The 16,436-nt window shown below is 37.9% G+C and overlaps 1 protein-coding gene across 6 annotated transcripts in view; it reads left to right on the forward strand.

Moving 5' to 3' along the window:
- The window catches only part of TENM1 (teneurin transmembrane protein 1), a 452,127-nt gene that overhangs the window by 237,235 nt on the left and 198,456 nt on the right, over positions 1–16,436 (forward strand). For 5 of the 6 annotated variants that reach the window (XM_085060418.1, XM_085060417.1, XM_085060421.1 and 2 more), the window contains one exon: positions 14,710–14,970. The exons of the other annotated variant lie outside the window; for it this stretch is intronic. In XM_085060418.1, coding sequence (XP_084916544.1) covers positions 14,710–14,970 — 261 coding nt within the window. The remainder of the gene's footprint in view (positions 1–14,709; positions 14,971–16,436) is intronic. 6 annotated transcript variants of the gene reach the window in all.

Consider the following 16,436-nt stretch of genomic DNA (forward strand, 5'->3'; position numbering starts at 1 on the left):
ATTGATTTTAAAAATTTATTTCCTAATTTTTCAATTCCTTAATAAATTAATCCATTAATTTTTACAGGTTTGGGGTTTTAGTCCTAGGAGAAGCTATCTGACACAGTTTTGTATTTTGCTGTGGTCTTTGGATTGAGACTTACTTTTCTGTAGAATTTTGCTGTGAAGATACAGGCCAAAATTAATTTTGATTTCTGCTTATGGATAAAAATATGAAAAGCTATGTGCCTTTTTTAGTATTAATTCTATATGAAAACAGTCCTTTGCTTTCACTAGTCATACTCTGGTAAATCACAAAATACTATTTCTTCTTTAACAACAAAGGAGTACATTACAAATTATCTATTGTAGCATGTGTCAATACATAACCTTGAGTAGTGTTTTGTCAGAAGAGTGTAATTAGTGGCTTTAGAAAGGAAATATTTGTAGGCTTTATTTTGTTGGTTTGGTTTGCATACAGATTCTCAAAGGATTAATTGAGCTGTTGATTCTAGGGATATCAATCTTCCTGGTAACAGTGAGAATTATGCCCACAGGTGTGAGTTTAAACTGATACTGTAGCAGCAATTACTAAAAAGTTTGCAGTTAATTGTTGAATTGTTGGCTATTGATCTGTAGAGTTCAGTGTTCAGGGATGGATGCTGATAGTTTACTTTTACTGTCTGCTTGGGAAACTAATCTGCTTTCAGACAATTAAAGGAAAAAGCCCTACTTACTGAATTATTTTTCCATCTTTATGCTCTAGCTGCTGGATCAGATTATTGAAGAGTTCACTGATACATGTTTTTAAAGTATCTCTTGGCTGCTCCCCACACTTCTAGTACTTCATTGGTAGCATTTGAGGACTTCTGGCACATAAATATTTTCTTTCACCTTTTTTTGGGGTTGATTTGGTTAGTTGGTTGGTTTGTTTTCCCCCAGTCTGATAACAGCTATTTAAAAAGAAGAAAAAAATTTAAAATTAATTTCACAAATAAAGTGAAACTCTCCTACTTCAGTCCCACTGTGGTGGCTGTTGTGCTTTTGGGGCAGTTGCCAGGTGTTCAGCTGTCTGGAGGCTTGTTCTGCTCACAGAGAAGTTGGCAGAGACAGACTGTACCTTTGGAAATGGTTGCCTCTGAAAAATTTTATTACTCTAACAAAGCAAGGTGTTGTTTTACAGATTTTGGAGCCATGGAGAAAAGGAAGAGGTGACATTGGGTACCTCAATACTATTTAGTGCTTGCAGAGCTATAAAGTAGTAATGCATTTCTTGGAATAGGGGTGAGCATACATTTAGGAATTAAAAAAACTGTTTAGCTAATTTCCAGCTTGCATTTACAAACTCTCACAGGGAATAGGTTTGCCTGCTGCAGGCTGTGTCTCCAGCTCGTGAATTCCTGGCACCCATCTGTGTGTCATGCAGCTGCACTAGACTTCCGGACAAAGTGAGCTGTGTCAGCTTTGGCCAACTTCTCCCTAACATTATCCCAACTCTCCAGTGAAATACTATTCAGCCTTGAATTCACCCATGTGATGAATATTCATTTCACAGGTAATTATCATCATCCCTGAACAGCTCCACTCACACAAACCAAACTTCTCACGCAACCCATCATTGCTGTCACTGTTTTGGCAGCAGGGAGCTTATGATTCCTCATGCTTTAATAATGCTCCATCATCTGTGCTATCAGATTTGGGTCAAATGACCATCATAAGGGTTAGAAAACTCTTCTTTAAACCATGCTTTAGGAGAATAAAGAGAGGCACCTGCTACTCATCTTTCTGTGTTCTGCCCTAAATCCCTCACCTGAGCTAACAGCACAGTGGCCACAAGGTGTTTGTTTCCTGTAACTTGGTGCTCAATTTTAGACATCTGATGTGATCAATTGAGTGTCCAGACATTATATTTCAGCATTTTTAAGTTTTTCTCTAAGATTGTAGTTACTAAACTAAATCTCAGTCCTTAAATTGGATGTAGTAATGGCTTTATCTCAACTGTCAATTGAGTGGAATAATGTTGCTAGCAAGTACGTATATTTCAGTTTAATTTTATGATCTTTGTGGAAGAATTACATGCATAATATATATTTTAATGGCTAATAAGTCCTACTAAAGGATAAAAAATAAACATGAATGCTGTTTTCTATTCTCTAAATGTTATTATTATTGTTATTGTTATTATTAAAATGAATAAAAGTGCTACATAGCCACAGTTACAGTGGTAAGAGATCAGTAAGTGTCTGAACTGATTAAAGTTCCGTAGCAGATTGTTTGCAAATGAGGCATTTACTAACTTGATGCCTTTGACAACGTTCAGCACAATTTTACTATGTTTGTATCATTATTTTTTTTAATTAGCCTCAAAACATGCTCAACAAATCTGTCATGATTTCAGCAAGCTAGTCTAAGCAAGAAGACAACTGTATTCAACAGGAAGATACTGACTTGTGACATTTTCTGGCCTGTGTCTCTTCAGTTTTTCAGTAGCAGAGCATCAGCAGTCTGCTTCTCACTCTGTGTTTAGCTGTCTGTCCCAGCATCTGTGCACTGATTCCTCCTTTTGAATTGAAGAAAAGCAGGGAGATGTAGGACGGGGACAGCAATGAGGGCTGTGCATACTCTTCTGAATGTGTATGTTGTTAGACAAGATAGTCAAATAAATACTTTCAATTATCCTGGTAAAAATAGTTCTTTGTCCGATATTCTCTTTCTCCATTGCTACAAGGCAGATCACTGTTCATCCTGTTTGGGTTTGAATTAACCTCAAGTTCAGACCCCCTGAGTTCAAGCCCATCCTTCCTTCCTTCTCTCTCCACTGGGAGTGCAGCACTGAAAAATGTCTGCTCCTAACTTGGTGCTCAGCTCTTCATGTGCACTGGAATAAGACTCAGACTGGTTTCTCAGAGCTCTATCTGATCAGAGTCAAGTCAGCAAGGATCTTGCTGTGTTTTTAAAGATCACTGGTTTAAGCTCCTACAGCCAAATGTTTTGGGGGTTTTTTCGCTCATAACCACTTCTGGATGTGCTGCTTGCATCCTTTGCCAGTTGTCCTGATCAGCTGTGCTGTTTATTTCCCATTTGCTCTGTCACTGCTGTGTCTAATATTGGACACAGCACGAGATGGTGCAGCTCAGGAAATGGTGAAGCAGCTGGTAGGGAAATGAGACAATACCAAATGGAGAAAATGTGAAAAAAGGCAAAATCCACATGTGACTTGTACATTCTATGGGGAATTGGTTTTTGTGAAGACTCTGCACGCAGCACATTTGCATGAAACAAATCTAATAGGAAAAAACAATGGAAAAGGGTTTTAAGGTCTGGTTAACACATAGGGCTGTCTGCTCTTTTTACAAAGGTTCCTATTCTTTTAATCTGAAAAAAAATCATTGCTTAACTGGATTTAAGCTTGTGGTTTTTGCTGATACTTTTTCCCCCTTTAATATCGTTAAACTGAGGGAAGAATAGGCAGTTAATTCTGTAGACTGTCACTGAGACTCTCTAGAATGCAATGTTATTACAAAAAGAATATGCTATATGTGTTAAGAATGTGAAGTTTATAGTTACATGTTTTAAGTCTTTTAGTTTAGGGGTTTCTTTCCCTCCTTAAGATAGTGAGTGCATGTGTGAGCTGGGCTTTTCAGTAGATGGAATACTTGCTGCTGCAGTCGTTCCAGAGCAGCCATCAGTAGAGCTAAAGTGTGTTTTCACAGAAGAAACCCCAAAGAATTGAGACATTGAATGTCCTATAGCATTCCTGTTCTTGGATCCCCAGCATGATTCCGAATTGCTCAGGTGAGGGCAGAGCCTTCTTCCTCTCAAAACACCTGTCCCCTTGGTGTGCATTAAAGTACATGAAGGTTATCTAAAACAAATGTATATATTGTGGTTTTTCCTGGTTATCTGTGGCCTTAGTGTTTGAATTCTGCACAGATTCTTTTAGCAGTACATATAAATGTCATTGAACATGGTTTAATACACAATTGCTCTCATTTTTGCTTGAATCTGATATTTTCTCTGGAGTCTCTGTTTTCACTGCTGTCTCCCTTATGTGTCCCTTTTCTGATCATGGCTTAATTACATTTTAAGTGCCTTCTGTGTTACTGTCTCCACTGCCTCAATTAGTTCACCTCCAACTGTGTGAATTTTTTAATAACGAGGCACAAAGTATTTCTGGCAATACAGACTGTGAGCTCTGCTTATCAGCCTGTGGCAAGCTTTCCTTCAGGGCATGGCAGAGTTTACAGAGGCACTGTAGGTTAATCTGTTAGTGCCATTTGGGTTTGATTTATTTTCTTTGGGTTAGACTAGTCAGCTGCTGTGCAGGCTCTTAACTTTGACTCTTCCTGAGCATCGTTGATGGAGCACCTTTGCAGAACCAAGAATTATGGAGAGCTCATGTGCTCTCAGCTGCCCACAGCTGTAGAACCCAAGGTGTTTTAGCTATGGAGAAAAGTCCCCAGTGTGCAGCTTCTGGTCCACAAATAAAATGTCTCAAAGGCAGATGCTCAAAAACTTCAGAAGTAGTTTTAATGGGCAGTGGCAAGTATTGTGGGTAATTCCACCTGTCGCTTTCAGTCTGTTAAGATCCAAACGAATTATTTCATTTTCTGATTTTTTTTTCCAGGATTAATCTAACAAAGTTGATAACAACTTTGAGCTCTCTCATGTTAGGTAGGCAGCCTCCCAACCATCTTCTTACACATTAGCAATACATCTGTATCATTTATTTGATGATGAAGGGGATTTGGTTTTAGGTGTGTATAGTCAACATTATCTGTGATTTGCATTAGAAAGAGCAGGTGTCTGCCTGCTAATTGTCAACAGTGAGAAATCACATTTCAATATCAGTCAGTGACTTATTTCCCAGGTATCAGTTATATGGCTGTGTCTTTGTAAAAGATTAAAACACTATGTGGTTAAATCTCAGGTTGGAGATTTCAAAGTCAGAGACCAGAATAACTGCTGAAATGAATGTCACATGTCTAAAGAAGCGATTTAGTACTTTAAAACAATTACAGCTCTCATTAAGAAAGGGCAAGGAAATTAAAGAGGTCTAGAGCTGTAAATATTGTAGCCAAATGCTCCTAAAGATACTGGAGTCATTCCACTGAGTCGTGACTGTGTTGCCAAAGTTCGGATAAGTTTTGATGCCAGAGCAGGAGATCTGACACTTGTTTAAACTTCATGACAATGTGCAGAGGTCTTTTGAGTTGGTCAGATTTGGAATTCTTACATTTAGTTCCCTTTGGTGCAGCACAGGAATGATGATGGCACTTCCCTCCTGGGGAGCTTTATATCACATCTTGAGATGGAAAATCTTGTAGATGTCATATTGTATGCTTAGGAACTTTATTATGCTGACAGAAGTGTCTCAGATTCTCTTCTTTCCTTGGTAACCAGGATGTGCATTTTAGGTTAGTGTATGTTTTAAGAAGTATTTATGTAACTTAATTAATACTGATTTTGTGTGATAGTGACGTAAGATTACCACAGTATTATTTTCTGGGAATATACCACTGGTATGGTGCCATCACTGTCAGCTGAGTTTCTTTGATGCATTTTGGTGGTATAAACCCCAAAATTATTATGTTTTGCAGTTGTTGATACAGAATGCGGTAGTCTTTATAACTTTTATAGTTTTAGAAATACAGTGTAGAAGAAATAATGTCTGGAAATATCACAAACTCTAACAAAGGTCTTTGTAAGAAAATTCGTTAAACAGTTGAAGAGTGTTACTATGATTGTATTTGTAAAAATACAATATGCAAACCCAATGATTTTCATTCAATTGTTTTAATATTAAACTGCAGCAGAGCTGACCTTTAAGTTTGAGCTGCTGTTATTGAAATTTCTTTGGTAAACTGAACGCTTGAGGAAAGGAGGGAGCAGAAGTGGTCAGAATTATGTGAAGGCAGTTAAATCTCCCATTTCTTGATCAGATGGAACATCTGATGACAAACCCCTCCAGAGATTCTGGGGGAAGAGGGGCTGTTTGACTGACAAGCTGAGTCCCCAGTCGGCTGATCAAACGGAACGGAGGAGCCAAGTTGTCTTCCATGTGTTCTCACTGATGTCAGATTGACAGTAGGATGTAATTGGATGTGAATAGGAGTACTGGAGTGCTTGTGCACATGCTCATGCTTTCTCTTTCTTCTTCCAAGATTAATCTGAAGGGTGAATTTCTTGGTTTAGATGTTACTTAGCAGTTCAATCTAAATTAAAAAATACACTGTTTTCATAGTAGATGTTAATTTATTAGGTTCATGCCCCTCGTGTGTAAATTTTTGCGTGATCTGGGATAAAAAAAGAGGAAAAAGCAGTGCAAATACCTGCACCCCTAATCCAAAATAACTCAAACTGTTTAGCTGCCCCAAGTTCTAATAGCCGGCATCTTGCAGTCTGACTTGATTTGAGGTTTTTTTCCAGTGGAAAAGGTGCTTACACACTAAAAAGCTGTTAGTAATGGGGAAAATGGAATATTTTAAGACTGAAAAATGAATTAATGGATTGGATTTTGAAAATCACAGAACAAAGCTGGATTTCCAGTTTTACTGTTGGGGCATAACCCGGTGTCTCTTGAAAACCTTACCCAAGAGATAGTTTTAAAATGCTTCACAGTCTGATAGTGCGGCCAGAAGTCATTGCTGATTCTCTTCATTAAGAGCCCTAGGCACCCTGATCTAACTTGGCCCTTCTTTGAGCTGGGGATGTGCTGTTGACTGCCAAAACTTGTTCCAATTTCAGTTATTTAAATGAGAAGGAAAATATAAAATTAGGTGCAGTATTCTGCAGGTGTTAGACATCCCACTGAGGAATCAATAAATGAAATTCCAAATTTTGGCTCCATTAGACAGTCCTTTTAGCTGTGGATGCATGGAAGGGTATCCAGTGTACTTTCAGGATTAACAGCATTTGTGGGGTTGATCCCCAAGACCTGAAGAGGTTGGTTGGCTCTGGGACAAGCTGTTGCTCCTGTTTTCTTTGCTTCTGGGATGGCAGCAGGGACAGCAGCTAGTGGTCCTTGTGCTCTTGTGCACAGGTATTGTTCTCTGGCTCTCATTGTCTCTACAAGGTGTATCATCCCTTCCTTTAAGGATTTTTTCTTGTAGGTGCTTAGACCTCTCAGTGATACCTCCTCCCTTGCAAATACTTCTAATTTTCAGCAGCTGGTTGGAAGGTGAGGAAATGGGACTTGGTCAGTGCAGTCTTGCTGAAGCCTTTCTCTCACTTGAGCTGAAATAACTCATTTACTGGCCATTCACTCAAGCTGGCACAGGGGGATCAAAACCACCTTTTTCTGCTCCAGCCTGTCTCCATTTGCTGTCTGTCTGCTGTCACTTCAAAGGAAGAAGGCTAGTAGCACCCTTGATACTCTCTTAAGCTACTCTAAAATTATATTAGAGCTTTGTAGTTTCTTGTGAAAGGTGAGGAGCTGAGTAACTCTGATGATTCCTTCTGAGCATTGTCTGTGATCTGAGTGCCTCAGGTCTGCTGAATCAGGGAAGGAGAAGACTTCTGGTACATCTCTGATAGCAGCTCTCTAAAAGTCTTTTCACCATCACAAAGTTAGGCACTTGTGAGATGCTTACTCTGAGACAGTCACAATCACCTGATGCCTAAGTGCTACCCTGGCCTACTGGCTGCATAAAATTAACTTCTGGATTTACAGCACTGCAAATTAAATCAGATTTTGGACTTCCGGATTTTTATGTGTAGCCTTCTAAAACTAAGTCAGTGAAATTTATAAAGATACCTGCTTTGCACATCTCTTATTTAAAAAAGACTTTGGCGCTGATGTATCTAAAGTCATTTGTTCAACTGGAACTTTAAAAGAGAAGAAATTTCAATATTTTGAGAAAAAAAACATGCGTTCTAAACATATTTTAGAAACCAGAATTAAAACCAGTGATAGAATTTATTTTCATATCTTCATCTCAAGTTTTGTTAGAAAGTGATAGCTGTCATGCTTAGATGTTACAGACTTCTAAGACTGAGGTTTGAATGAAAGGGATTTTGGTTTAACTGTGTTCAGAAATTACCTGCATTCAGAAAAGCATGGCAGAGTTGAATTCAAGTTTGCAGGGATGGAGCAACAATCTGAGGGTAATTTCACTCTGAAGAATGTTAGTACTCTGTTTGCACTCTAATAGTTTTGTCAGCCTTTCTTCTCTGAAGTGCCATACAGACTTGGAAACAGAACAGAGTCACAACATTGCCTGTGCCTGTTGAGAAGTGTAAATGCCCTGCAGCAGAGGTAGCTGCACAGCACTGCACTGTTCCACACCCCTGGTTCATCTTGAGGAAAACTGTTTGTTCATATCAAACTCTTCCAGAGAAAAGTTAGTTAATCTGCTCTAGACAGTTTGATTTCTAGTTCTAGCGTTCTTCATGAAAGTCTTAGCTGGCTGCTTCTTTTTTTTTTTTAATAAAAGGCTTAAGGAAATCTAAGACTAAGGCTATGGCTAGCTTTAATTTTGGAAATTTAATCATGAGAAGAAAGGATTCATTATCTATTGCTTCCCTCAAACACATACACAAATGCCAAAACTTGTAATAGAAAAATTATTTTAGTGCCAAAGAACCTTTAAAATACTTGAAAGAAAATTGGAATATTTTTCTCTTACGATAGAGTTTCTGGAAACAGAATTTTTTTTTTTTCTTGAAAATTCTTAACTTCTTAATAGATTTTCGCATATGAGGAATGAAATTAAAAGTGAATGTGTTATAAGACAAGCTTTTTCAAACTCTTATTTCAACTGTAATATTAGAAGAATTTAATTTATGCTCACAAATGATATTGAGGTTCTTTCTCATCTGTGATAATTACACTTTTTACTCGCTTGTCTTTAATAGGGTAGAGTTAGTGTGGTCATTATTTGAGATTAAGTTGGTTTCTTTTATCTGAAATTTAGGTTAAATGCTAATTCCTCGCATTTGGTATGGTTTTATAACTCTAAAATTCACTAAAGGAGAGATATTTATGAGTACCTGCAGTAGAAATTTCTCTTTAACAGAATCCTGTGAATGGAAGTACTTTACTTCATAAAGCCACACACTGGAGTAGGAGAGGCCATACCAGCAATATTGCAGATATATTTGAACTTCAAGGATTGAATTTCTAATCAATCTTGTATGGAGAGTATTTCTTCCACAATTAAAGTGAGACCCACTGCATCCACACTGTAGCTCCAAAAGCCTCATCTGGCATCTTGTTAGTTGAGAGCTCTTGAAAAACGAAATCTCTAACATTAAAAATTTCAAGTAATCTCCGAAAGAATATTTTGCTTCTGGGGACAGAGAAAGTTCATCTATGTCCCCATAGGATCAGGATGATTTCTGTGCAGAAATTCCTTATTTGCATTGATTTCAATAGTAGTAAAAATAAAAATTAAGATCTGAGCACTCCAGGAAAATATTTAAAAATAGGTTCGTTCTACTCCAGTGCTCTTCCTTTAAGCTTGAAGAATTAGTCTGAAGAAGAGACTAGAAAGACATTTGCCATGAGGCATTGGTTGGAACCTCATCCTCTGGTACCTCTAGGGAAGGACCTGAAGAATAAAGAGTTTTTCTTCCTCATAAGTTTCACAAGCCAAAGAATTTCCTGAAAGTGCAGCCTGCTTTCCTAATCCCTTAGCTGCCTAACCTGCAAATTTCACTCTGATTCCTCTTTTATTCCCTCTTTAATTGTTATTACTGATATTTTTGACTTTCTGTCATCCCTGCTGGTAACTGGAGCTTAATGTAAGAAAGGAAGCTGCATGAATAAATGAATGAAAGGCAAAGTTGAAATACAGCAAAATAAAACATACAATGTGATACATTTCCTATAGAAGTATAAAAGTACAAATGGTGTATTTTATGTGCTTGTTATTTATGTGTAATATGTATATAATTTTTTTTTATTAAAAGATATGCTGCTGAGAATCAGTTTTGGGCTGTGGTAATAGTGTAATTGGTGATAAACATGAGATTTCTAAAGGAAATTAATAGTCAGTGTAATGCGCTTTTGCACATTAATTGATTTTTGGCTTCTTCCTCAATGATTTTTGTATGGGTGGTTACTGGAGCTTAATGTCTTTGAATCCTGTTGTCCTAGGAAAGATGTGGTATGTTCTCAACATGGAAACAAGTGAGATCTTTGACTAAATGAAAAGTGCATACACAAAAGCATTCCAAAATGTATGTAGCAGGTTGTGTTTCACAAATGCCTTTATGAAGCAGCTTAAGATCTCTGCACATTTAATTCTCAAGTCCAGCAACCAGCCAGTAAAGCACAGTTCTCAGGTGAGAAATGAGAAATTTTAAGGGCCGTTGAGCACATGGAATTTAGCAGTGCTCAATAGCCCTCAAAAATTTCTCATTTAGGAAAATGCATGTGTATTACTTCCAAAAATGAAGGCAAAGTTTGCTTTCCCCATTTGATTTACATTTCTTCCTGACTCCTTCCCTCCCTCTCTGAGTCTCTTATACCATCAGTAGCTGGTCTGCCTTTCTGCTTGTTTTGCAACACGTACAATGCACCTGCAGATTAAAGCACTGGAGTAAGTTCAGTGTGAAAAATACACACAAAGTTGTGGTGTAACACTAAAATCTCGAACCATACAACTGAAGTGCATGTTTGGGATATTTCTTCCCTTGCATTCCCATTATACTCCCTCAGACACAAGCATTAAAGTGACACTTGCAAGGTTAATGTGTATTATTTGCCTCTCTGGAGTTCTTTCATTGTTGTTCTGCTCCCCAGACTCTGATATTTCCAGTGTTCTCAAGAACCCCCCAGTCTGGAACAGAAGACTAGGCCAGAATAAGTATTGTGGATTTAAACTTCCAGGACTGATATTTCTCCTTGCCTTTGAGCTACTTAGGCTCTTTTATAATTTTATATTTGCAGAAAGAGCAATCTGTATTTTTTCGCCCAGAGAATTGATTTTGTGTGTCTTGGAGCAGGGAGCATCCTCAGAGTAAGAACCACCTCATATCAAGAATCAAGAATAAAAATCATTTGTGAATCAGGGATATTTAAAGACTTTTAAAATCAATAAGTTGCAACTGCTTAATTGTATGATGGGGTTCATAAAAGGCATGTAATGGCAACATGTCACACTATTCTAGTTTATGAATAAATTATATTTTTCTGTAAGCTTTTTCTCTAGTTGAACACATAGGTCGATTAAGTAATTTAAATGAATATTATTTGTCATTCTGTTATTAATACAAAATAGTATTTTTCCGTAATGGAATAGGAATACTTTAAAGGAGGGTTCTTCATACTCATCTCTGTTTATACACTAGTTTTAGGTTTCTTTTATATACTTTGTTTGGGTAGTCTTATCTGTATTTTACATAGTTATTTATTGAAATAAATATTTATTTACTCTCCTGGTTAGTTGGTAGAAATGAGCAGATTTCTTGGCAAACGTCAACAGTGAGGAAATTCCACAAGTCCTGCAATTCCAAGTTTGCAAAATTAATATGTTGGAGAGAAGGGCCTCCATGGTCCTTCACTTGGGTTTTATTTTTTTTTGGGGTGGGGTTTTTTTTTTTTTTGCTTGGTTGGTTTGTATTGTTTTTTGTTTTGTTTTTGTTTTGTTTTTTTTTTTAACCTGTGCCAGAAATAAATAAAGAGGTGCAGAATGACTAGCTGGCACACAGTTATTCCTGGCCATACAAAGGACAAGGAAATAGTCCTGGAGATGCACTGGGATAAGAGTTATATAGATATATGTATATATATATATGTGTTTATATATATATATATACATGGATGAAAATCCTAACTGTAGGTTTTTAACTCTACTGGTGGCTAAATTGATGCCATAGTGAAAACCCTGGGCGAGTTGTCTGGAGTTTCCAGTAGCTCTGTTTGTGAGCAAAGCTGGAGCTGTGTTAGAACTGCCTGGTCAGCTGCCCAATTCTCATAGCAGCCTTAAATAGCAGAGGCATCACTGCCCAGTTGGGTCAAACTTCTCTTTAACTGCTTGTCTCTGAAGATTTTTTTTTTTAATATAGAAAATTGTGTTTAGAAGTAGAAAGAAAGGGATCTGTTAATTGAAATGCTGGTTAATTTTTTTAACACAACCTTCTTTCCTTTTCTTGATCATTAGATAATTTATATTTCTTCATACATTACTTTTTGAAAAAATGAATTAGTATCAATGTCAGATGAAGTATTTGGTTTTTTAACAGTTGTGTCACAACAGGCTCCACAAGGGCCCAGAGGTGAAAATCCTTTCATCATCTTCCTAACTGCCTTTTTTTTTTCTCTGTCCCCTGTTCATGCAAAAACTTGATTTTTGTATTAATGTTCTCTCATTTCTCTTGTGACTATGTCTTTGTGGTAATACTGAATCTGTCATAAATCCACTTGAACTTCATCTCCTTGTGGAAATATGTAGTATTTTAGGTAAAAAGGTTAGATATGCAGACTAAAAGCAACCACTTCTGCCATTGTAAAAGCTTTTCAGAAAATGCATCCCCGTGGGAGTTAAAATACTGCAAAAGCTTGTATACTTAAGAAATAGACTATTAAGGCAATAGATTGTGTTAAACTTCAGTTGAACATGAGTTATAGTATAAGAAGTCACTTTCATTTGGTCCCCCCCAAAAAAAAAGATAATAATTACCATATAGACTGAAGGGTAAATTCTGTCCCTCTTACACATATGTAATCTAATTAACATTTTGTGGGATTGACTGGGATGAGTTTTCCCCTTGGCATATGCAAATGCAAGCAGGGAGAGCGTGGGCCTCAGGCTGCTAATGGCAGACACCTGCCTGGAGGGACATCCATGTAAAGAAGTGCCTGAATCCTTGCCCCTGAGGACCTGGCATCAGCTGACGTGGTTCCTGAAGTTATGGGAAGATTTTTAATTACGGGGAAGTTCCTCAGATGGTGAAAATAAGCAAAGATCTCTTTTTAAAGGGGAAGAGGGATCAGATGATGTTTCTTGAAACCACACCTGTTGTAGGCAAAGTTCAAATGCCTAATACTCCCTACGCAACTGCTTCCAAATATTTTGGCTGTGTTCTTTCAGCCATCTCCATCAAACCTCAGAGTGAGCCTCAGCATTTGAGACTTGGAGGACAGGGCTCATGAAGGTGGCACATCTCAGCTTCTCAAGGGTAGGGCTGAGATCACATCCTTCTCCTATGAACAAGAACAAGAGGAGAAGATCAGAGAGGTGATGGAGCACTTGGGATCATCCCTGTGTCATCTCTCGCTGCTCCCAAAGGAGCTGGAGCAGCGCTGGCTGGTGCTGCTGGGATGGGATGGGATGGGATGGGCAACCCAAAGCAGTGACAGCACCAGGCACACAGGGTGACCTCACCTTCTGTGACTCTGGCATAGGAAAGTGAGGCCATGGCCACATTTTTCTGTTTGCTGCCCACCTTCTTCCCTTGCCCTCCACAAATGAGGTTGCCATTCCCTGAGCTCAAAGCCAAGACTACAACCAAGACCTTCAGGAATTTTTGGATGGTAGAGGAAAGATTTATAGAGACAGATGACTTACAAGTTGAATCACCTCAGGAAATTGTGTCTTAGCATTTGGTTTGTAGATTTTGTTTGATGCCTTCAAGAAAATACTAGGGCTTGATGTTATTTCAGAGAGAGTGCATAAAATAAGAACCATTCCTCTCACTAGCTGGTAAGTGGATTAGTTTGGTAAATTAAAGCTTTAGTTAGGATGACAGTAGAAGAGAGTATTTGTCCTCAGTCTCAATCTAATGTTTCTTTTCTCGAAATTGAAAGAATACTGTATGCATATTTGATGTTGTATTTAGTCTCTCAAGATGGCATCCCAGGTCTGATGTTCAATTAGGGAGTGCAGTTCTGTAATCCTTATTTAATTAGAACTCCCTGTCACAGTCCCTGTGAGTTGCATTTGTAATTGGATTCTCACAAGTGAGAATATGCAGAGGCTACCTCAAAGGGAAGTTGCAGTTTGCTGATGTGTGTTACTTACCTGTAGTTCTTCGAGAATGTTTCCTCTGCATATTCACATTATGGGTCCTGTCCACCTTCTGTTTGTCCTCGGAGTTCTGCTGCCCGACCGCTGCGGTGTTTAGTAAGAATAACTTGTGGCACTGTACAACTCTCAAATCTCAGATGGCTTGGTGTCATGAGACCTTGTACAGTCCTAGTAGTCACTGCTCTTCTAGGAAGTTCCTGTAGGCCACCAGCCCTGGAGAACCCAAACCCACTGGTGTGAATATGCAAGGACAGCACTCTCAAAGAGCAAGCCAATGGTAAGTACTCTTTCTTTGTCTTCTGTGGTTAACCAAATTTTTCAAATAGAATTTTGTGAATTCCCTATTGGCAAATTTGCTACACTTTCCCTGTGATAAAAATGTACTGAGATTAATTTAGAGTTGTTGCCTTCCTGGCAAAATGCGAGAAGGTGTCTGTGTTTGCAGATGCTCACTTCAGTTGTAAATTGATGTACAGCTATCAGTGTGTGGGTGTGTACACATGTTTCAGCTAATAATACATATTTCTGTCAGACAAAAAGGCACAATTACAGTGCACTATATATTTTACTATATATTCTTCTAGTTGTATTACACTTAGAGTAGATTAGATATAAGAGTGAGTCACTGACCAAAAAAAAGTCTTCTAATAGTATAAACAATGTTAATTCTCAAAACAGATTCTCAAAAAAAAAAAAAAATCGAAGATATGTTGCTTTTCACTGCTAATTTTTTTTCTGAACTTCTGTTTTTTTCCAGACATGGAATTCTGTGAGACTCCCCATATCCTGTGCTCTGGCTACCAAAGTGATTTACACGGGGTGGCTGAGCACAGTTACCCACTGGAGGTGGGCTCCGATGTGGACACTGAAACAGAAGGTGGTGCATCCCCAGACCACGCCCTGAGGATGTGGATGAGGGGCATCAAATCAGAACACAGCTCCTGCTTGTCGAGCCGGGCAAACTCAGCATTGTCCCTCACTGACACTGACCATGAAAGGAAGTCTGATGGGGAGAATGGTAATGAAGAAATGCATCTCATGTACTCAATAGAAGTAGTAATTTATTCAAAACTTTCTTTTCCTACCTCTCTTATTGTCCCTTTTTCAATTTTTTTCTCTTTTGTTTTCTTTCTCTTTTTTCCCCCCTCCTTCCTAGATCTCTGTCCTGTATGTAAGCTAAAGGGATTTTTTGCTGTGTGTATTGTATTGATAGTGTAAACAGAAAATAAGACAAAAAAATGAAACTGATTTTGTTAAAACGTTTTTATAGAGACTAATTACTTTCCCACATTCTTCATTTTTATGTCATAGGACATTTATCATTTGAATTCGGTGGCCTATGAATTAGGTTCTAAAATAAATCTGTATATGTACATTTATATCACATTTTGGGACAGTTGTTGCTGTGGCTTCTGGGTGTAGCTTTAAGGCTCTTCAGCCAGGTGACTTGAGAAAGACAACCTGGAGTTCTAAATACTCTATTTACCTCTAATCCTCTGCTGCACCTGAAGATGTCTTTATTAGTAGAACAGACTGATCAGATCTTTGTCATATCTCAGTTCTGTATTTCTCTCCATATGGAGAGTGGGCTTGTGGGTCACGTGGGTTTGTTTTTTGTGTGTGTTTGTTTTTAAATAGTCATTCTCATTCACGATTTTTTTACTCATTTGCTTTTCTTACGATTTAGTGTGTCACTGAAGGGAAAAATGTATTTTTAATTAAGTAACATGTGGGGAATTAATATTTTTTATCTCTGCATTAAAATTGATAAAAATCGACTCTGTTTCTTTAAAGAGTATAGTAAGTAAACAAATTTATCATGCTTAAGATCAACAAACTTAGCTGATATTTTAATTTTTGTGTTTAATAGCTACAGGTTGTGGCAGGTCTAGGTGTCATTAAATATTGACACTTCAGTGTTGACAGCAATACATTTTAGTAGCTCTGTAGTCATAAGGTGAAGGAGATTTCAGTTATAAATGGCATTTCTATACTTACGTGTTTGAATTTGTCAAATACAAAGCTAGTAATTATAATTTCACCTGGGTGTCTGTCAATACCAATGATAATGTTCAATATAGGCTCAAAGACATTAGGTTATCTGCTTGAAGTTAAAAAAGAGGTTTTAGTGCACTGCTTGTTTCTAATTAAATACTCCTTTGAGGATTAAGTGTTCTGTGCTATCACATTGTGTTTTGTTGCTGGAATCAGTTAATTAGTTGATCCCACCCTATTTGCAGTGTGCAATGGCTGCCTGTCTTCCAGTTTCCTGTATCTGTGGGATCCATCCTCTGTAAAGTGTTGTTGCATAGAGGGATTTTTTTGGGCTTGAGGAATGGCGTGTGTTTGTGTGTTTTCCTAAGACGTTGGGTTTTAGATGGTGGCTGAAGGAATTGAATCTGGTCTGCCTGCCATTGGTTGGCCCTTAACTGTGAAAGTGGTTGAAAGGGAATGCTACATGATAAAGGAATCTGCATACTTGTG

This window comes from Lichenostomus cassidix, chromosome 4A (assembly GCF_008360975.1).
Source record: "Lichenostomus cassidix isolate B80296 chromosome 4A, HeHo_3.0, whole genome shotgun sequence".
Classification (NCBI taxonomy): domain Eukaryota; kingdom Metazoa; phylum Chordata; class Aves; order Passeriformes; family Meliphagidae; genus Lichenostomus; species Lichenostomus cassidix.